This window comes from Acromyrmex echinatior, chromosome 8, assembly GCF_024713525.1.
Source record: "Acromyrmex echinatior isolate Ae372 chromosome 8, ASM2471352v2, whole genome shotgun sequence".
NCBI lineage: Eukaryota > Metazoa > Arthropoda > Insecta > Hymenoptera > Formicidae > Acromyrmex > Acromyrmex echinatior.
The window spans coordinates 3,126,597-3,149,845 of record NC_141859.1 but is presented as its reverse complement, the minus strand read 5'-3'; the positions used below and the strand labels follow the sequence as shown (position 1 = coordinate 3,149,845).

Below are 23,249 nucleotides of genomic sequence, written 5' to 3'. Positions count from 1 at the left end.
CGACGTGGAAAATGGGGAGAAAGCCCCGGAGGGGGTTAGGATGGGAGTTAGGAAAATAGCGGGATAGTTAAAGGGACTTTCGGGGCGGGGGTTGGAGAGGGCGGGAGGACGAAATTGTAACACTTCGAAGGCTGATTTGCTTTGAGCGGCGCGATGAAGATGGAACGCGAGTCGTTGATCTACGAGCAGTCGCCGGCGACGCGATCTTCTTCGTCGTGCGATTGCTTTCTCGACACCAATTTCGTGACGTCCCTTTTTTACAAACGGTGCTTTAAAAACGTTGGACTGAGAATTGATTTAATTTAGTATCTGTAGAAAATTAAGAGAACATTTTTTTTAATTTTGTAGTTTTCTAATTTTTTAACCTCCGTTTTTTAATTTAAAAAAGTTTCAAACAGAGATGATATAAAAAGAACTCTTAATAACTTAAGTGTTGTGTTGTGTTTGTTTGTTTGTTATGTTTTGAACATTTCATTTTAATTAGCTTAATATGTAAAAATATTTTCAATTTACATGTTAGATTATTTATTACGTCGAAGAAGTATTTGGAGAAAAATTCCTGTTTAAATTTATCTAAAAATATATTCTAGAATTAAATTTTGCCTTCTAAAATCCCTATGAATTGTTTCAAGCATCTCATTGCGTTTTTACACTTTAATCTTATTGATTGAGTAACCTGACGCAGTAGCGATGTAGGGGTTAAGGAAATAACTAAGCGCCATTATCGCATCGCATTTTCATCGTGGAAGTGCTGCAACCAACCAACCAACCATCGACTAGATTCGTAGAATCGCCAACAGAGCGAGACGAGCTGCACGCATCACAAGTTAACTTCCCTGAGGCAGCTCAAATAGAATCTGTATTACGCCAGAGCGGTACATAGAGAGAGAAAGAGAGAGAAAGAGACAGATAGATAAGAGAGAGGGAGAGGGAGGGAGGGAGGGGAGAGAGAGAGAGAGAGAGAGAGAGAGAGATTGCTAGGGGTGAGAAACGTGCGCGAGTATATGTATACGTATAGTATACGTATATTAGGTTTGATAAATGACGTAACATTCACTATAAAATTTACTAAATATATTGGTAAGTGTAATAATTGCTACTAATAAAATAACACGTTACACACATACACACATACACGCACACACATACATATATATATAAAAGATATAATTTATTTTTATTAAGTTTAATGAAAATAAGAATGTTACTTGTTATAAGTATTTTATATTAATACTATTTTAAATCACTTCAGTTTTTACTTAACGAGTTGAATTTCATCTTAATTTATTTAATGCAATTTATCGACGAAATTTTAAATCTTTAAGTCAAAATATTTCTTAATTTCTGTTTTCTAATAATAATACGGATAGTATTATGAATTTGGTGGATTTTTTTTTTTTAACAAATTTATTTAGATCTAGGATGAATATATCGAGACATTTATGACATTTGGTACGAGCGAGAGAGAGGGAGAGAGAATCGGGATGGGCGAGAGAGATGGGTACGGAACCGCGATATAGATGCGGATACGAGTCTACCTGGGCGCACTATCGGTTCACAGAACCGAGCCGAGCCGAGAGCGAATATTGTGTTTACTCGTACGCATGGCTTTGCGGTGCAAATAATCTGGTATTATTGCACTTACTCCACGTATGCGCGGGCGAAACTCTTCTCTAACTGCCATCCCCCCCTCCCGCCGCTTCCGCTTCTTTGTCGCAATGCTCTTCGCGCCGGATTTCAATATCCGTTCGCGCTAATGTTAATGCGGCGTATTGTGTCGTTGTGTCTCTGAAATCTCACGACGCACAAGATACTGTAATGATTATTATTCGCTATCTTGCGTTCTATATTGCCGTGCTGTTTCATCTATTGTTTTATATATATATATATACTCGTACTTTAACACATTATTTCTAATTGTTTGCAATTGTTTTGTAATTATTTCTAGTTTAATTCAAAATGTATTCTGTAAATTCTTTTTGGAATGGAATCTCACTATAAAGAGAAAAATTCAGGCACTCTTGAAAACGAGAGGCTTAATTTTCAATCTTTAAGAATATTTAAGAATGAGATTTCACTCTTCAGAATAACAATTCATTCTAAAAGTTTTAAAGAGTAATTTAACATTTATCTCGATAAACTTCAAAAATGATTTTATCCTTAATTAATTCGTAAGAGTAAAAGCAAAAACTGTAAAAAATGAGAAAATATATAATAATATCTAGAGTTGATCAACGAATGTTGTTATTGTTTTAAGCACAATTTTTACTTTTATCTGTGCAACAATACAATAAACTGTCAACTGATAGCTTTAATCAGAAACAAGAAATTGTATTCTATTATACAAGAAACGTAACGTGGCGATTTAATACAAATATTTTCGCGCGTTCCTCACAGGATTTTTCTCATGCGAAGAATATCGCAAAGAAGTGTTGAAAAGCTCTGTGCCTTTCGGTCTTCCTTGCCGATTCAGCGATTACCGCATCTTAATCACAAGTTCTGACCGACGAAGACGACCGGATAGAGGAAAGGAAAACGCGGCGCGCCTGCTCCATAGAACTCTTCGAGGTTCGCCATTCACTTCACGGCGGATTGCGGATTCCGAGAGTTCCACTATTCGATCCGATTGCTTCTTACCCTGGACTCTCGTCGCTCGTATTTACCTCCTGATTTCTTCCCTCTCGCTCCCTTCGTTCCCATCGGTTTCCTCAAATCTGCTGGAAATTCCAAGGCGAACCGCGGTCGGGTGTCGACTTTATACTCGCGGCTATGAAACTATGAATAGTGGAATCTGCTAGATTCGGGATCGAAGACACTCGATTGGATTAATCTTTTTTGTAATGATTGTTCGAATGTTCTTACATAAAATCCATAATTGATATTAGACATAGTGTAGTATTTTTATGTAGATAATTATATTATTCAGAATATATATGAATTATTTATTGTTTAAAAAAAAAATGAAAGAATATTTGGATACTTAACTTGAAGAAAAAAGGCTTTAAGAATATATAAGTGGAGTGAATTTACGCTGAATTTGGAGTCGGATCATTTTGAATTGACTAATTTTTTTGTCATCAAAGAGATTACTCGAACATTTTAAAACTCGTAATTAACATTATAAGATATTGTGTGGTTTTTAAGTATATGGAAAGAACGATTTTGCTAAAATATCTAAAAATTTAGCTAGATACAGATCTAACAATAATATTGTTAGTTCATCAAAATATTTGCGTAAAAAGTTCAAACATGATAGGGAATGCTGCAAATAAATTTTGATATTTTAGTTATCAGTGTTTTATATAATTATTTGAGTGTTCTATGTAAATTATTTTCATAGTCCAATAAAATTTATTTTTAGATTTATACTTAGCTAAATTTTTAGGTACTTGAGCAAAATTGTTCTTTTGTAGATAATTGTTATTTAGAATATGTAAATTATTTATCATTTGAGAGAAAAAGATGAAAGATTATTGTACCTTGATAATTTGATAAATTACACTATTTATCAAGCAAGGATATGAATTGAAAATACATATATCTACGTATTTAATAGATATTATTTAATCTTCATGAAATATATCAATGAAATGTATATCCAATAATACTATCAGTTAAATTTCTGACTATATTGAAGTTCCAATTAATTGAATAATGTTATAATAATAAATATTAGAAAATGTAACACTAAAGCAAGCAATAATTTACGCTACACCGTTTTGTAGAATAATATTAAAATGCATTTTACAAAATACAAAAAGAATTCTTGGAAATATTCGCAACACACGCGTAAAGGGATAGATTCATGAATTAAGGAGAACCGCCGACGCATTTCGTCGTCATAGCACTGCGACCTAAAATCCTCAATCTCGCGGGAGAGCAGTCGACGTTGAAAAATAGAAGCGCAGTCGCTTTTGCGGTGACAAAAGCTGCGCGGTGTGCAACATAAAGCTCACAAAGAGTTCAAAGAAGAAGAAAAAGAAAAAGAAATAGACGAAGGAGAAGACGAGGACGAAGTTGGTAAGAATCGCGAGAGGAGCACGGCAACGAGAAAGGGAGGGAGTGAGTGTTTACTGGTGGAAAAAGACCGCATTACTGCTGTATGGATGACGCGTCCTTGTCGTCATTCTCCCTGCGAAAAGCTAGCGAGATTTTGCCGCCATCTTGGATGTTGGTAAATATCTCATGCCGAAAGAGAGAGCCTTCAGTCGGCCGAGGGCGGAGAAGTAAGTCGCTGCTACTACTAGCCGATCCTCAATGGCGGTGGTGGTTGTTGGATTGGTGTAGTAGTATATATAGTAGCAACGTCGGAGTGGTGATGGTAGAGTCGGGAGGATGAAGAAGACCGCTGCGCAAGAAAGTCGTAAGCCGTCGCAGGAGCGAAGCGGGGGATGAGGGTGGAGCGTGCGGAAAGGTAAAGAAGTGCGAAGAGGTCTTGGCAGTATAAGGCGAATATCCCCGCTACAAAGAATACTGTCGGCTTTGCACCTTTTTCAAGACGTCGTTTTCCCGCTTCGTCGAGAATCTCACACCCCTTCTCTGCTCTCGAGAGCCCCGTCTCGTCCTTTTTCGCCTCATCCCTTGCCGCGTCTGCCACTTTCGCCACCGGTGCCGAGATGTCCTCCGCATCTCCCTTTCCCTTCTCCTCCTATTGAGTAGGAAGAGCCATTTACTTTATGCGGTTCGGAGATGGTAAACTGGAGATTTTTCTTGTCGCAATTGAGTCCGTTATACGATGTATTGCGGACTTTGTATTTGAGTGAATATCAGCTGCTAGAAACAAAACGCACAGACCACAGATAAATCAATTATCCATTTAAAAGGTTAAAAGGTGATTTCAAATATTTTTAAAATATTGATAATATACATATATTGGAAATTATTATAGCCTGTTTTAAAACAAATTATTTAAGATAAAAACAAGATAAATAAATTTAAATTGTCTTCACGGTGGCGAATGATTGGGATGGTTAAATTACGTGGTTCACCCTGTATACCGTCTCATTTGATTTCGCGCAGATTGAAGAAAGACACGGAGGGGGTCCGAAGGGGGTCCTCGATGGCGGCCCGATTGTGGTGAAGCCGCGCGACCGAATCTGAAATTCAATTCAATGCAAATTTGCCGGCGGGGAACACACTTACGGCTAACCGGCGAACGAGATCGAGGATTCGCTTAGTTGCTTAGGATGCGGTAAACACTTGTCGCTTTTACTTGAGATTTATGAAATATTGATGGACACACGTTGGCGCGCCCGACGCTAACGATGTCGTCATTAAGTGGGAAATACTTGAAAGTGAATTATCGGTGATCGCTCTTTCATGAGAATACTTTATTACCGCAACCAGCAGTATAAAAGATCTTAGCAAAACTACTATCATGTTGTAATAATTATATATAAAAATAAGAACTTGTAATAATATCAGTCCATTAAATTCAAGTTCATTCAGTAGAATGTTAGTGATCTTTTGCTCTAATAATTTATATATTAATGATATATAAAAAATTATGATTTCTCGTTAAAATATTCTCTCTTTCTCTTCCTATTTTATTCAATATTGATTTAATAATCGTTTATTTAGTGTACCTAACCATATTAAATTGTTTTTAAAAAATTCATTTACGTTATAAAGGTCAGTATCTTATAAATTCATGCGCTAAATGTATGGTGCTCTAACAAAATAAAACGTCAACGCGTATCGCAAACTTACGGACCCGCGCGCACTCGAGCAAGAAGGGAGTACGCTCTCTTTCTCCGTTTCTCTCTTGAACGCAGAGTCTACAGAGCACGACGGGCCAACGATCCCAATTACAAACATTTCTCGTGGCTTTTCAGAGTTGCATTTGGCCGAGAAGGGCCGCCGCCGTCGCTGCCGCTCGGTGCATTTTATGATTCCCGCCTTCGCATAGTCGAAAGTACTTTTTGTTTTCGAGTGCGTACGAGCACATGCGGGTTGATTTTCTCTTCTTTACCCTCCGCCCTTTTCTACAGCTTTCCGCTCCTTCATGCGTCGCCTTTCACGCAAAGACATACACTGTTAAAAATGTTCTTAAATTTCATTAACTTTCAAGTTACGCAATTTGAACTTAATTTCATGACATTACATTAAATTAAATGTATTTATAATTTAAAAGTATATTTGTGTACATGTACATAAAATTTAATGTATTTTTCATGAAAATTTATGAAATTTAAATACTTTTCATAAAATTTTATTAAAAGTACATTAAATTTCATAAATTTAATGTACACGTTCATTATATTTAACTAACTACTGTAACTTAATTTTTAATTAAATCATTCATTACTTTAAATTTCTTTCGTAACCACGAGCTTCATTTACATGTAAAGGAAGCTCGTGATTACATTTCTAACAGTGTAGCGGTCTGGTCTAACAATGAGTCCACTTACGCTAGATAAAATTACTTTGTTTTTTTTGTCACTGACATTTGATGGCTAGAATTACCTTGCGGTAATTTTTTAATATTGAATTAAAATTTAAAAACACATATCTATCTTTAAACATATTCTTTGTTTAAGATTATTGAGATATATTCTTTATTTCAAATTATAGAGATAGCCAGACGTTTTATTACATATTTTGCAATTGTTCTGCTTTCTTTCGTTACTTTAAATATATAGGTGTATTTCATTTTAAGGTGTACAACAAGATACACTATTTTAACCACAAAGAACAAACTTAATATTGAGAGAAATATTATGATCGATATTTAATGAAATTAAAAACTTAAAATTATTTTTTTACTTCTCAAATTTGATCGATTTATCCCGCATTTATTTTGAAAATATATTTTAGACATGCAGTGTAGTGATTTTTTTCTACGAAAGCACGCGATTTGTAATCCCAAAAATTTGCAATACAACATAACAATAGAACAAAGGAAGAAAGAAGGTGAAGAGTGCGAGAAAGATGCGGTAGAAACCTCCAAGGGGTGAACCGTGGAGGTGGTAAAGTCGTGACAGGGGTGGAGGGAGGGGGCGATAATTTGTTAGCGTGCGCGCACCCCCAAATGCGCGAAATCCTGTCGAAGTGCGGCTCGTGCGGCGCATTGTTTCCTTGTTTGCCAGGTGTTTCGAGTACCGCGGCCGAGTGGAGGCCGCGCCATTGTTGCGAGAGAAGTCGTGCAGCCGCTCTCTCTCGACAAAGCCGGCGATCCTAATGCTCTTTTATTGTGCATTGTGCGCGGCCGAAATCAAGAAACAGGGTGGCGTATACACACAAGGCCGAGGGACGTGCCGCACCGATTGTGCGGTTTGAGCATGTCGATGATGACGCCACCCTGGCGCTTATTTGTCACTTTGTTCTTGTCAAATGGGAGAATGTCAGTTGCGATGATGAACCTTGTTGAAGTATTTTGTAAGAATAGAACGCATAGTCCACGGGATTTGCGAGATATGGACTGGAAATTGTTGTGATTTCTATTTTTATATATTTTTATTAGCTAAAAGTTCAAGAGTGATAAGTCAATGATGATGACAGGATACAGAATTAGCACATAATTGAGGGGATGAACGGAATAAAGGCCTAATTACAAAATCTTGATATTAATAAAAATTAAAAACTTGCTACTTTTTTATTATACACAAATGGGTACAATATCAAATGAATTTATGTAATGTCTTTAAGAAGTTATATGTTATATGTTATTTCTCTATTACGATCAATATTACATGAAAAAGCTAATTGTCAGAAAAAGGGCCTAAATAGAATTGTGCCTTTGTTCCGCTCATCCCCTCAATTGTATGCACGAAAAGGTTTTAGATAATTCTTTGATTATGTTCTATTATATATTGGCTATCTCAAAGACTTACTTCAATTTGAATTTGGTTTTAATAAAAAAATTATTTATATTTTAATCATTGAAATATTACTTAGCGTGATATATTATTATTTAATTGATCGATTAATATTTTATATTAGCTATTTTTTACTTAAATACTGTTAATTTAAATTTCATTAACAGCGTTACAGAAAATAATTGTTTTGGCTGAGATTTTTTTTCTAATAAAAAAAATAGAGCTACAAATTTAAAAGAGAATACTATTAGTAAAATTAGTAAAATAATAATTAGTAAAAGAATTTTATTAATAAAAATTGAAATTACAATTGTATACTTACATGGTTTTATCTTGTTCTGCAGCTCTCAATATATTAAGTGAAAATTTTATAAAATAAGCAATTATAAGTACAATAAAAACTTGTTTCATCTTTGCTAAATACTTAAATAAAAATAAAAAAAAATGATCAATTTTTTTTATGAAAATAATTATCATGCACATCGATCTTATTTCTTTGTTGATCAAAGAGAGTTATTTTTGAAAATCGAATCTTTTTCCATATTTTTTTTTGAGATAAAATTATTGTCTCCATTTGTTTTGTAATTTAATGTCGCGAAAGTTTTAAGGTCGCAAAGTAACAATTCTTTTATTTTTAAATTTGAAAGCAAAAAAAATATTTGAAGATATAATTTTTTCAAAGAGCAATTTCCAACAAGAAAGTTTTTGATCATACAGTGAATGTTGAAATCTTTAATATACAATTTTTCGTTATAATTATATATATATATATCGCACAACTGCTAAGCATGTTCACCAATAATATCTTTTCACTTTTAGCAGTTGTTGATTTCTTCTTATTATCCATTATCGCAATTTTGCGTATAGTTGTATCTATACAGATTCCTTAAGAAGTCATATGTAAAAACAGCAAGATAAATTTGTATAATTGATTATATATAATTGATCATCAGCCGTATTAACAAATCTTTTGGGAAAGGGGAGGACAAGGAATCGAATTGCCATTGAAGCGGTATTGTCGTTATCATTTCTGACGCATACTCGCAATACAGTGTCGAGTAACCATTAAACGAGTGATAAATAATTTACTACTATTATTACATAAGTACATACAGTGTAAAATGTCGGCATGATCGTTGTAATACGGTGGTTAGCGTAGAAATATTGATCAAATCATGCAAATATATTAACAGAGAATTTGCGGTAAATCTTGACAAACTACGCGCTCTGTATATAAGATTAGACAGAACATGTAGCGATGAATATTATTTATAATTTGAAGTAAAAAGTATTTGTTTTTATCTCTTCTTGTACATCTCATTTCGCTTTTATAAAAACAGTTTTTGTAAAAGCAATTTTTATCTTTAAAAGCGTTGAGAATAATGTAAATTGAAGCCATCGAGATAAGCTTCGGTGTGTTAAATAGAAAGAAAACATCGTGTGCTGGATGATATTGTCTGGAATTTTCAAGTCCTTATAGAGAAATATCACTTTAACTTTAAGTTTTGTTATAAGTAATTGTAACTTGGAATTACATTATTCTGTCAACATTTATTTTCACTTACAATGAAAAAATAGAGTCGAAAAATTAGAGAATGAAATAATTTAGTTTATACCTTTAAAAGAAGTTTTTCTTTCCACAATCCGACTTTATACGTATTAAATAATACTTTTCATATCCGAGCAATTTTACACACTTAGAACTTTAAAGGTACGAGGAACATAAGGCAATAATCTCGTCTGTGTAAACATAATTCTACCACCCTTCGTATCTCTCACGCTTGAGAGCAATTTGTCAGCAGCGTAACCGAATGACGAATCGGAGGGGAGCTCGCAGAAGGATCGTCGTCGTCGACGATGTACAAACGCCTAATGTAAAGTAATTGATTCGTGCTAGTTAAAAATGTATAAAAATCATGTTTTGATTACTCTCCAAAACGTGCTATCAGTTTTCCTTCCTCGAAACTCCCAAATACAACGGTTACGCACACTTGACTAGAATCGATCCTTAACAAATATAATTAAATTGCACATTTACAAATTCTTGCAACGAAAAGATAATTAAATAAACACAATAATTGAGTATATAAACATACAAATAAAACGACATTTAATAATTATGCAATACATAAATTATTAAATCGTGCTTTTCTCTTTCTTTTCTCTCGGCAAATCAATTCTAATATTTAAAATATTATATACAAATTCAATAAACTAGGACTAGTTTCTTTGTTGTGTGCCTGGAAATTTCTTTTTCCCTACTAAAAAAAAAAAAAACAAGATCAAAAATGATTAATTTTTGGATTTTTTACCCTTTTCTTTAAGATGAATTAATCTATTTAGTAGAGAACGAATTAAATCTGTCGAGAAGTACGGGCATATATATGTTGTAAATTAATGTAAAAGATAAATTACAAGAAAATGTTTAGTTACGTAAAATGAAGAATTGCGCTCTCTCATAGTCGAACAAGAATAGATTTTTAAAAGAATTTTGTGAAACGAGAGAAGCGCAGAAAAATATCGTTACAACACTTTTTCAGATATGTTCAAGTTGCATTCAAAGCTCTTTCTTTAATTTTACTACATTAAAATTGCTATAGCCGAGTTCTGACTAGAGGAGAACCAAGTATCGTTGTAGCGTTGGATTCCACCGTTTTTCACGATCCGCCGACGTTTTCCGAATGTGCAATGAAAACCGTCCCTTTGTTCTCCTTTTCTCTCTTTTCTTCTCATTTTTTTAAAATCCAAGTTCCAATTATCTAGTCCACATTAGCGTCACCGAACTCAGCGCGGGGTTTTAGCGACCCTTACTGTCGTTCGCTCGATAGATCAATTGAAGAAATCGTCGCCGTCGAACGGGTCGCTCTCCCTCGCAAAGATGTTCACCGATTCCGATTTTCGGATATACTGATCACCCCTAGCCGTCTTATTATTGTTATTATTATTCCCTGGCCCATATTTTCCTTGTCTCGAATTCTTTAGCGGCAACGTAGTCGCACGATGATCCGGCACGTTGTCGTCCAGTTCGGACTTGAAGACGAAGGCGTCATCGTCGAACCTCAGATCGCCATTGAAGAAGGAATCACGACCGCTATCCTCGGAGACGAAGCCATCAATGGACTGCTGTGGATCCTTGGTATCGCACGGCAGCTCCTCTGGCGTGGCTTTGAGATCGGACGACAACCTCTGTCGGTCGGACGTGTCACTGGATGCGCTCGCCGTGGGTGTGAGATCATCCTCGAAGTAGCTCGATCGTTTATTGTATTCCCGAACGGGGATATCTCGCCTAGGATGATCCTTCGGACCTCTGATACCGGACGAAGGACTCGCGGGTGGTGGCGGCTCCCGCTTCTGGTCAGCCGTATCCAGTCGTATGCGCACGTCCACCGGTGCCAACGGTTCTATCGCGCCGCTTGGACCAGACGGTTCCATGTGCTCGACGCTTTGCGCGAAATCGTCCTCGAATGGACTCTGCGTCTTTTGCACCTGTCGAGTCTTGTGCCTGGCTATTCGCTTGCGGTGCATCGTCTCACTCTTTGAGTCGGGACCCTCGGACCAGTACGGTCGCTCTACCCAGCTATCGTATTCCTGATCGCTACCCCAATAGCTCTCGCGACTCCTAGAACGCTGAGAGGGTCGTAGATACGGATCGGAATCATTGTCGCTGCATTCGGACCTGGAGGCGCCGAATTTGCGTGGTTCTGTGTATACCATATCGCTGTTACGGCCGTCGTTTGCGCTGTTGGGTCTCTTCGGCCAATGTCTCTTCCTACCCGCCGGATTGTATCTGGGCGAGTCGTCGCTCGGACGTTCCGGACCGTACTCTTCGTCCCAGGACGGATAGTCGTGAGGTCTGTCTCTGCTATCGCGATATAGTGAATAGTAGAGTGATTCTCTTAAAGCATAATCGGCGTCTGGAGGCCCTCTTCTACCCCAGAATCTGTTATCTTCCTCCCATCGTCTTCTCTCGTACCTTCTTCTGCTCCATCGATCTTCCTCGTCGTAGCCCATGCTCTCTTGGCTGCTGCCGAAACGATCTTCGTCGTTCCACAGCATCAGCTTTCGCTTACGCTCATCGTCGTAGTACGAACCGTGAACGTCGTGACTCCAATTACACCGCTGTGGCGGCGGCGGCTTCGATCGGCATTTCCAATGCGTTTCGTATTGATCCTCGTCGTCTTTGTAGGGCTGTACTTTCCGATGTGGATACCGCCGCGGACCTTCATCTTCCCATTGACCTTCCTCGTACCAGGGTGACGGGTCGCGCGGACGATGAGCGCCACTCTTTGTCCACGGTGCACCGCGCGATTTCCTGCCCATCCTATCGCGAAAACTGCGGTCCCGCTTGTCGGTATCCTCATAAAACGATCTATCTTCAAAACCGGGTGCATCGAATCGCGGATGCCGGGACCAATATCTACCATCCCCTCGTAACCTGCCGTTGCTCTCCTCGCTCTCCTCCTCGTCCTTCCATTCGTTGTCACTGTCGCCCGAGTGTCGGTAACCGCTGTTTCCTTTGAACGAAATCTCTCTATGGAAATCTTTGCCGTCTGGTGACCATGGCGAAGTACCGCCTATCGATCGCTGTCCCTCGCACGAAGATCTATCGGACGAGCCAAAAACGCCCGTGTCGAACTTGGCCCAATTAGTGTCCTCCTTACTGTCATCCTTGTCCGATCGCGTCGTCTCCCCGAACGGACAAAACATGTCTTCAAAGCCCGAGGACGAAGCCAATGGCTTGGTCTCCTTGGCGCGATGTGTGCCGGTGTTCAACATTTTAATCTCTTCAAAAATGTCCATCGCTACGGCCTTCAAATCTTCCGAATCCTTCTTAATCGAGATATTCGAGCTCGCTAGTGGTGGTAGACTGTCGGAAAACAAATTCAATAATTCTACCTCCGCCAGGCTTCTCGACTGCTGAATTTGTTGCTGAGATTGCACCACCGGCGATGCTCGGGCGGAGCTCAATAGCTCCTCGTCATCCTTCTTGATCGGCACCGGCTCTGGTTCGCCGATGATCTCCCGTAGGGCAGCGTATTTGTCGCTTGATGTGGAGATCGAGGATTTTACCTCTATCGAGGATCTCTCAGCCACAGATGAACCATTCATCTCATCGTTGAAAATATCGGATCCGACTTTATCAGACAAAGTGCCATTGGCGTCGCTCCCTTTTTCGGAATTTTCTGGTCTATCTTCTGCATCCATGATAGTCTGCGTCTTCTCCCTATCGTCGTCGATGTCTATTTCTGTTGGCTGGACCGTAGACGAATCGGATGTGACATCTGCATCTGCAATCACGTCGCTTTCCTTCTCGATTTCTTTGTCTTCGACTTCTATCGATTTTTCTGTTGTTAAATTTGCAAGGGAGCTAGTTATTGTTTCGTCCGATTTCGTTGCGGGCTCTTCTTTCAACAAGTTTTCATTTTTAACTGGTAGCTTGACGGTCAAATTCACCAACGAAGCTATAGAATTCGAAGTACTCTCACTGGTTAGTACATCTGATTGAATTTGAACTTCATCGGAATCTTGTTCGTTTTTATTAAACTCTTCGTTATTCTCAGTTGGCTCTTCGACCTTTTCTTCTTTCTGTTCCATCTGCTCCATTTCCAGTAATTCTCGAAAAACTGCGTACTTGTCATACGTAGGATCCTGTTTTGTTTCCGGTTCGTAATTAGTTTTGAAAGATTCCGAGCATACGAAAGAAGTGGAGTTCGATCCAATCGTCATCTCGAGCGACTTTGATGCCAACGACGACAGCGACGAAGTCACAGGTTTAGGTGGAATTACTGTTTGCTCCTTTATCGATGTTGACATCGACGTTGTCGTTATTGACGGAGTTTCCTCTGCATCAGCGACAGTTTCTTTTGCCGAAAGACTCGCCAAGCATTGCGTGAGTTGCGTCAAAGTCAGACTCGTCAGCTGCTGAACGGTCATGCCAAGACTGGAGGCCAACTCATCCAGATTCGTCCACGATGATGTCAGCTGGCTGAGCGTGATATCCAGCGGTGGTTTCATCTTTTTGGAGTCCGTAACCGGGACTGTACTGCTGGTAGTAAAGGACACAGACGACAACGATGTTGTGGATGATATCATCGTGCTGAAGGAATCCTCGAAGGCGGAGGTAGTGGTCGTCGTAAAGTCCGATCTGCCGGATATTTGCGGAGGCGGACTGAAATTGTCGTCGAACTGATGACCCTTGATATCTCTCGGCGGACTTTTGTTTTTATCCCTAACAATCTTGGTGGGTGACGGCGAGGTTTCACGCTGTGGAAAGTCGTACTGGAAATGTCCTTCCGTGTGTGGCGGTCTAGGCGGTGGCCTCGCGCCTCCTCGAACTCCTTGCTTCTTCGGTGGTAAAGGCGGCGGGTTAATAAGAATATTTCCCGTGCCCCTAGGCGGTGGTTCCGGCACCAGATCCAATTCCGCGCTCGAGCTAGAAAGACGCGAGTTTGCGTCCGATGAACAAGACCGTAGTGGCGATGCCGGTGACTCGTTTGTTATCGAGAAATCCACCGGGAACTGTTTGTTGGACTCCAAAGACTGCGTTTTTCCGGCCGGTAAGTCGATGTCGAAGTCCCTCTTCCGTACTGATTGAAGATACTTCTTCGGACTGGGTAGCTTCACCAACCCCTGTGTTGATTCTGTCGAGTCTCTGTCCATACTACGAAGAATCGAGCTTCCTCCCGAAGCGGTAGTCGATCCTTTAGATAACGTCGATTCCTCCGGTGGCAAACACACCGAGAGAGGCTGATGATGTATCGAGCGAGAGGTTGTCTCTTTTTTCGGCGGTGAGTCGATTCTCTGCTGGGAGGAGGATTGGCTCGCCTCGTTCTCGTCGAATCGATCGAAATTAGCGAAGTTATTGTCCTCGCTGTCCCTCGACGATAATTCATTTTGTGTTTTCGTCGACTCCATGCATTCCGTGCTGGTTGTGATGTTGAAGTTCGTTGGAAAACTATCGCTGGAACTCGTCGATACCAAATCTTTGAGGACTTTTTTCGGTGGATTTTTCAAGTGCTGGAAGAAATCCTTCTTGTCCACGTAAGGCTTAATCAGACCGGTACCCAGGGGATCCAGTTCCGTGAACACATCGATCTGCGGACTTTTTGTTTGACTGTTACGAGGCGTAGTCTCCACTGAGCTCTGCAATACGATATAAATCGCGTGAAATTATTATGGAAATGTATTATTCGCTAAAAAATGGAGAGAAAATTGACACTTACATCTTCCGGATCCTTCTTCGTCGTTGAATTTTTACTCAGACTTGTCATCTCACTGTCGTTGAAAAGATCCTCAGCTTCTTTGTCGAACCAGTGAATCGTGCTCTGTGGTGGTGGCGTTTTACTAACTAACGTTGTCGCCGGACTGGAAGTAGTCGATGCGGGCGGTACTGGTACAGTATGCTGTCTTTCTAAATGTCCTCTCTTGGTCGAGGAGGGTGGCGGTGGCAGAATTGGACGAACAGTGTCCTGCAGCTGCAACAGGTACAGAAAAATAAAACGTCGAATATATAATATTATCAATGAATATCGTTTTTCTTCGCTATGAATATCATGGTAATGATTTGATTCGTTTCTGATAGATAATGAAAAAAATACAGTTTCTCCATTCACACCGATATTAAGATTGCGATGATTGTAATTTCCTTTCTAACGCATTAGATGAAGAAGATATTCGCAAATTCGCAATACCAATCCGCACCTTCATGTTCGCGAAAGAATCACCGAACGGATCGGTCTCGAATAGATCGTCGGTAGACGGTATGGGATTTTCTGGCGTAATTTTGTCCATCTGATGAATGCCCTGCTGCAGCGAATTCAGTTCGAACTGCAGATCTAGCAAATCCGCAATCACACCGCTCTGTGTCTCGTTCTTGCGATCGGCGGTTTTGTCGACCTCGCAGTTAGTCGTGCGAATTCGATGAAACGATGACTCGGTGCCCGCTGCGCCCTGCGACAAATTATCGTAACGCGTCTCTAGCGTTTGTTAATTACGTCTTACTATTATCGGTATTTCTTTTAAAATCCATTTCACCAACGTCGATGAACTCGTACCGTTTGTGTTGCAACCGATTCTTTATTTCTTTCTAAATCGTAATAATACAATATGATAATTACAATATAAACAACGACAAATAATCATCAAATAATTATGATTATAGACATTTATAAAAATTTTAAAGTTAATCATGATCTTTTTTTAACTAGATTTTTTTTAGTTCTATTTAGAATGAGATAAAGAATCAGTTAACATTGACTGATTTTAAATGATATTTAAATTAATGAATTTATGAATAATGATACTTCAGGCACACTATGAAGAAAATGGAAAAGCAGTTAAAAATACGAACAAGAAGAGTCATTAAAGAGAACAATTTAGCTGACATATCATGACTGCAGCAATTATTTCGAGGGATTGGAACTCACCTTGGTGTCGGGTGCCGATTCAACGAAAATACCGCCGGTGTGGAATTTAATCGCATTAATGGCATTCTGCTCTATGTGCTGTTTCGCCAATTCAATCTCTTTCTTCTTTAGTTCGAATACTACTTGGAACAAGTCTCGCATTGCTATCACCACCTGTTAAACAAAATATCTTATTTGTGCCATTTGCACCAAACTTGCAGATGTAAACTCATTTATATATTCGAAATCAGACATATTTGAAGAATTCTTCTTATTTGAGAATATTTCTCGATTTAATTTTTGGAGAAATCATCTTTTTGAGAAACTTAATTTTAAAAATAACAGTAAGATTTTTTAATAACAAATTTTTTTCATTTGTTTTATCATCTTAAAATTTTTTACGTATGTAGCGATCTTTTTGTGTTCCAAGAAAAAAAAAACTTTTTTTTATTTTAAGACTAATTTGAAGCCTCGAGAATTCCCGACGAATCTAAATTAACTTCTTTTTCTTCAGGAATGAAAAATATCAAGGAAACTATCCACGCCCGTTGATCGTAATTTCCGAAACCTTTCTTCGATCGTTCGTTTTATTCTCACTATTCCCTCCTACCCCCTATCAGCGCAACAACCCTCTATTTGCTGCGATTCCACGTCGGTTAAAACCTCCAGCGGCGCATCAAACACGCCGCCGAATATACGGGCGAGGATTACCGGAGTCGTTTACAGGAGGCGAGCGCAGAAATTAAACTTGGAAATTGAATGAAGGCGTAAGGTTGTTGAATTAATTTGCCACCTGTCGCGCGAGCTTCCCGAGCTGATTTCATTTTCGCGGCGATGATCGCCACTATTGAATTGTACGAGTTGAGGGCCCGGCAATTGTGTCAGCGCGCGCACAATCGAGAGCGAAAGTCTTCGTGCTTCATGCCAGAATTAAACATATTCCTCGACTTAACGTAGCTGATTAGTCGCCATGAACTTCTGTTCGCTACTATTATGTCTAATATTCGTCTTGTGGAAAGTTGCTCGCGATCGCAATGTATTATGCGAATAATACTGTAATAGTACTAACTATTTCAAACTTATTTTGCTCAATGAGAGAGAGAGACAAGCGAAAATAAGTGCATGAAACAGAGATTTATTAGGAAAGTATCTTTTCTAATGAATCGACTAGATTTTCGTCGCGTAATAAATTCAATGCAAAGCAGTGTCAAAATTATTATACGCTGTCTCATATTTAATTTATTCATTAAAATTCACATTAAATTATTAGAATTAAATTTTGTATTCATTATGTCCCTAGGATAATAATAACAATACTTTTACGGTTGTTCCTCTCCTAATCGATTGCATTTAAGAACATGCTATTCGCGTGTGATTTTCGATTTTCTCCGACGCAGAAAAAAAGGAAACACTTGAAAGAAGCATTTTCCCGACGCTTAAATCGCGCGGTGCTTGAAGCACAAAAGTGGGATATACCGACGGATTTGAATATCAAGAAGTTGCTCGTCGATCCCTTTGAACGGGGCATACGAAGCGAACCGTGGATAATCCGGCAACAATCTCCCGCGGCGAGAACGTAATGGAGGAACGGGGTGGAGTTGAACGCGGAGCCGTGTAATGCAATTATTTACATACGCATCCGGGATTACGGTCGCCCGAGGTCGATATTGCTTCTCGGATCGGGCAAATATCATTCTAGGCTCCCTGCCCTCCTCCGGCTACACCCCTCTCGATGCCCGGCCGGCTACTCGTTCCCGATAATTGACACACTTTAACCGCGTTTGGCAGCGACGCAGGAACGCGAAATCGTAATCGCTCGTGCGTGTCCCTGATAACTCTCGAGTTCTGCGAAATCAATTCGATGCCCCTCGCGTCCCTTTTGCGTCTTGTGCATTCGAATTAGATTTTCGTATATTTGCCGAGGGCCCGTGATACAGGCTCTTCAAACTGACGTTCAAGTACGCATGAAGAATTCATCGTTACTTATAGAGAACAAGAATCAATCATGGATTACGTCATTTCATTGTGTATTTCGCACATTTTTAGAGGAAATTTTTTGCTGCAATGATATATGTAAAGAAACAATCGTTTGAGACAAATATAAAAAAACGAAAATAGAAAAATTTACCTGACTCGCCGCCTTATCAGTCTTAATGCCGAAGAATCGATGTCCAGTATCCGGTGATCCGAAAATATATCCGAAAGCTCTTGAATCGCTCATATCTTGCGCGATAAATGATATTTTATGTACCGGATGATGATACAGGCAGTCCTGCGAAAGGATGCAATCATAAATTATGTCATAAATCGATCCGCAGTGTTTCCCTACGTGAATAATTTCGTTACTTACCCCCGTCTTTTCGTCCCTCAAACGAAGCCCATCTATGCTGACCTGAACGGCGATTCGTTGCTTGTGCTCACCGGCGGCGCGAATCGCCATCTTCAGCTCAGCCAAGGCCGTCTGGCACATCCGGTCACCGCGTGCTTCCGTCACCTCCAAAATACCGATCAGCTTCGCCTTGAACGACACGCCCTCCCCAAGAAAGCGGGTTGGGTCATTCTTGACTGAAAGCAAAATATATGCAGAATTATTTTAACGCCCTCTTAATTCCTTCGATTGAAAGAATGAAGAAATAACTGGCAATTCATTAGAGAAACGAATAAAAATAATCTTCAATGTTTGCAGCTGTATGAATAATAATTCGTACACGACAAACGATCTATTTCAGTTGCGGTTCAGTTTCTTATTTTTTTTTTTTTTTATAAACGTAAACAATTAAGATTGCAGCAGGAATTTTTGAACAAAATAGATTCATCAGTGTCTTCAGCTTAATTCGTTGAATGAATTGATAATATTGTTGCGAGTCGACGGTAGAAGCCGATAACAAAACTATAATTTTCCAACTTCTTTTCGTATATTGGCATAAAATCGATCGGTTTGGACTACAGTATCGTATTTATACTTTAATTGTGGAAAGGGACTTTAAATCTGTGCAAAGACAATTAGAAAAATATTTATTTAAAAAATAGTAAAACTTTTGGATCCCCCTAAGGTCTCTCGCCGCGAATCGTTCTCAATCCATTCTGCACGGTGAACCGTCGTGGAAGTAACACGAAAATACGAAAGCACGGGGTGTGCTTGTTGTAACACCACGTGCGGGCCCCGCTCGATTTTGCATGAAGGAGAATCGCTCGGTGCCCAGTAGATCGAATTATCGTATTTGAAGTCGCTGAGGGGAGGCCCTCCAGAAAAGCGATTCCGACAGCGATAGATTCGGACGCATTAAATCGACATCGATCGGTCGTACAACCAATTTGACCGGCGGGACTATAAAATGAAAGAATTCGAGTGCCAGCCGAGAACGATCTCCCGCCGGTGAGGCCCGGCATTAAAATTAATGGTTCGGAAGCCGATAATTGGGTCTATATCTATCCGTAGCCACGATATTATGTGCCATTTGTTGTATTCATTTTGGTAAACGGAAGTGCCAGTCAATATTGCTTCCATTGTATCAAAGTATCCGATAACATTTGATAAATGGAGATTAATACCGGTGATAAATATTTGAAACAATGCGTTACGCCAGTTACACGACTCGTTATAACTTTGCGGTTTTTGGCACAAAAGTGCAATTATATGGCACAAGTTATACTGAATGTAACTAGTTCATGTAGCTTCAAATTACGGTAAATATCAGCGCGAATATAAATAACTGTACATTATGGTTTGAGAATAATTATATTAGTTTTACTACGCAAAATAGTTGACTTTATCAGTGACCGTGTGTGCAAACAAGGGTACGATAAATCTGTTGAAGATCTAAATAATATAGAAAGAGCGTAAAAAAAGAAACGAGAGGTATCGCGACTTTTTTTTTCTCTCAGCAGGCTCTTCGCTGCCCCTACGATTTTAATGATTGGAGGTTGCTATGGCGTTTGTTCGAAGGCACTCGTAGTCTTCGAGTGTAGAACGCCAACTGTCGGCACTCGAGGACTGTATACGTCCGGTACCAATTCAAATTTTCATCTCCTTCTTTCTCTCCTTACTTTTCGCGCCAGATGCGCTCTGCATTGCACTTGCTCCCATGTATTTCAATAATAATTATTATTGTGGCCCGTGAAAAGAGTGCAATAAGATGAAGTAGTCGGACAAAGTACGAATCGACGTGATATTACATTTAATTGTAGATTCTTCTATATTGGTATTTAGTAGTTGATAAGTAGTAGTAATTGTAGTAGTAGTAGTAGTAGTTTTAGTAGTTTTGTATTCTAGATTGGTTAGTAGTTGATTACTTATTTAAAGTATTAAAGCACTGTTATTAGTGTTTTTAATATTAGGTGTTGGAATTAATTCGTAGCGTTTTTAATGAAAGAATGTTATTTATTTCACATGAGCATTAAAAAATACATTAATGAAAGTATTTCCCATCACTTGTAAAACGCTACGAATTAATTCCAACACCTAATAATAAAAATATGTATTCAGTTGCTATTCAATTTAATACTTGCAATATTAAATTTCTCGAAGAGTCGTAATAAGAATTCTCTCGTGTAAATATTACTTAATAAATTAGTTAACAAATTAATTTATTACTTATATTATTAAATTTTTGTCTTTAAGAGTCATCGTTAAAATTCTCTCGCGTAAATATTAAATTGATTATATAGTAATTAATAATTTATTGAGTATTAAAAGCATTAGTTTTTAATACTCAAAATAAGTAATTAATTACTGTATAAGCAGTTTACAATATTATTTTTCTAAGGAGAGAAAGAGAGAGAGAGACAACGAAATCTTCTGTTATCCTATATTTTTCTTTAAAAAAATCTGGTCTCGAAGACACTAGATTTAATAGAAATGAATATCTCCTGAATCTTAATCGAATTTCTTCTAGTTTCTATCGGTTTCGGAAGTCAAGTTATCGGTAAATTGATAAATTCTGTGTATATAGTACATACATAGTACATATTGCGCGGTCTACGATAAGACACGCGACAATACAGCAACCAAACGTATCGGAAAACTTGGTGTATCGTTGTGAAAATATTTTTATCGCGTCGAGACCACTCTTGACATTTTCACAAAAAAAAAAGCTTGGATCGAAGAAATCCGGCTCGTTCAAACTTTACCCGTTTATTTATGGATATTCTGTATGATGTAACTCAAGAAAAAATTATTATATAAAAGAAATAGCAACATGACTATTAGCTATGTGGCAATGAAAAATCTAAGATTCAGAAACAATGAAGAGAAATGATAAATTATTATCATGACTCATCAAGAAATTGTTTATTTACACGGAGTGTATTTGTCTGTAATGACTCGCAGTTCATGCAATTCATTTAGCAACATTTTCCATTTTCTTCTCCAGTTTATAGTTAACACTTCCGTCGTATTACACGAGCATAATTCAAAAACTATCGACCGCTTAGCTTTAAATATATAATGAGGGAGCACGCGCCGATGTATGCCATTTCAAATCAGCGTGCTCGTCGTAAACTTTGTTAGAATATTTCCCAGCTTATTTCCATAACGAGATCTTCTCATTCTTCCCGCAGCATTCTTTTACGATTTCAATTACGCCAATTAAAACGTCTAATCGAATAAAGGGATAAGCACGTTTCCGCGCTGTCTTCTCAAAAGTTCTGCAGTAGTAATCTAGAACACGCGCACGGCACAGACGTCGACATCTCTCGGCGATGCGAGAAGTTGTCTGTTCATTGCTCAGTTGATAAACGCGTTCATCTGGGTGCAAAGGGGGTAAACTTCCGGTTTTATCGTGAGTGAATTCACGACTTGTTTCTTGTGTTCTTGTTTTCGCATCGCGAGACGCATCAATCGTGTCAAATTGCACAGTCAATCGTGAAAATCTCGCACGAGACATGAAAACCCCTCGAATACACGAACACGAGGAAGCCATATTACGGAGCGCTGCTAACCACCCCTAACGGATATACAGGGTGGCACTGGAAGCACCCGTCGACTCGCCACCATCGGGGATGACGGGGAAGACACATAAACTCTTCGGAATCATGAACGATTTACAGAACACGCGAGGGTAAACGAATCCGAGCGAAGAAAAATCTGCTCTCTACTCACACTTGCAAGGACTGTTTTTTTTCCGTAAGGTCTGCATCGGTGGTCCCGTGTAGACGACGACAAGGGAGAGAGAGAGTCCCGAAGAACACGGCACGAAGGGGTCGACGAGAATTTTCTCTCTATCTTTTTCTCCGTCCGTCTGTCATCCGCACCCCCTCTCCTGGTGACCCTGCCTTAAGACGCACCCTCGTACGTCGGCACACGGTCGGGGACACGATACTCAGCACGGACACATGTCGTAGCACGTCGGTCTCCCTCTGTCTCTCTCCTTCTTCCTGTTCCCTCTGTCTCCGCACCCCCTGGTCTTTCCTTCTCTCCCCCTCCCCTCTCTCTCTCTCTCTTTCTCTCGCGTACTCTCCTCTACCGTCTCCTTCTCGCACTATTACCCCCGGCCGGCGTCTCACCCTCCGCGCCGTGTATTTCCCATACGAGAGGAATGCAAGCGGTCGAGAGACGGGCGGCGCGTGTATCACGCGTATTCGCGTACGCGTCGTCGTGCACGCACACACCGCTTACACGCACCACCTAAAATGCGACGACGCACCACCGGTCGGGACTCGACGACCAGGAGCAGCGGGATCGCGAGGATCGCTCCGCGCGCTGCTACCTGGTACCGGGAACACGGTTCCGCGCGCGCGGCGGCGAGCGCGTGTATCCGCGCGCGCGACGTAAAAACGCGGAGGAAATGACAGCTGCCGCCGCCGCCGCCACCACCACCGTCGCCGTCGCCGTCGCCGCCGCCGCCACCGCCGCCGCCGCCGCCGCCGTCGCCACCGCCGCCGTCGCCGCCGCCGCCACCACCACCGTCGCCGCCACCGCCGTCGCCACCGCCAACGGCACGGGCGCTCATACCAGCCGCTTTTATTGATCAATAATATACGCCGCCTCCTGCCTGCCTGCCTGTCTGCTTGTCTGCTACCTTGCTTA

The 23,249-nt window shown here is 39.8% G+C and overlaps 2 protein-coding genes across 3 annotated transcripts in view; one reads left to right on the top strand and one right to left on the bottom strand.

Moving 5' to 3' along the window:
- cue (Low-density lipoprotein receptor repeat domain-containing protein cueball) overlaps positions 1-23,249 on the top strand; it is a 70,342-nt gene that overhangs the window by 29,093 nt on the left and 18,000 nt on the right. The gene's annotated exons all lie outside the window — the stretch shown is intronic.
- Positions 8,737-23,067, bottom strand: Dab (DAB adaptor protein). Of its 2 annotated transcripts, XM_011063036.2 has the most exons (7): positions 22,323-23,067; positions 18,573-18,787; positions 18,351-18,494; positions 16,244-16,396; positions 15,519-15,767; positions 15,041-15,292; positions 8,737-14,960 (listed from the first exon to the last, which is right to left on the bottom strand). In XM_011063036.2, exons 1-7 carry the CDS (start codon positions 22,357-22,359, stop codon positions 10,647-10,649), a joined length of 5,364 nt encoding a protein of 1,787 aa, XP_011061338.1. In that variant the 5' UTR covers positions 22,360-23,067; the 3' UTR covers positions 8,737-10,646. The 2 variants fall into 2 exon arrangements, with proteins under 2 accessions (XP_011061338.1, XP_011061339.1); XM_011063037.2 differs by lacking the exon at positions 15,519-15,767 and having other exon boundaries at positions 22,323-23,066.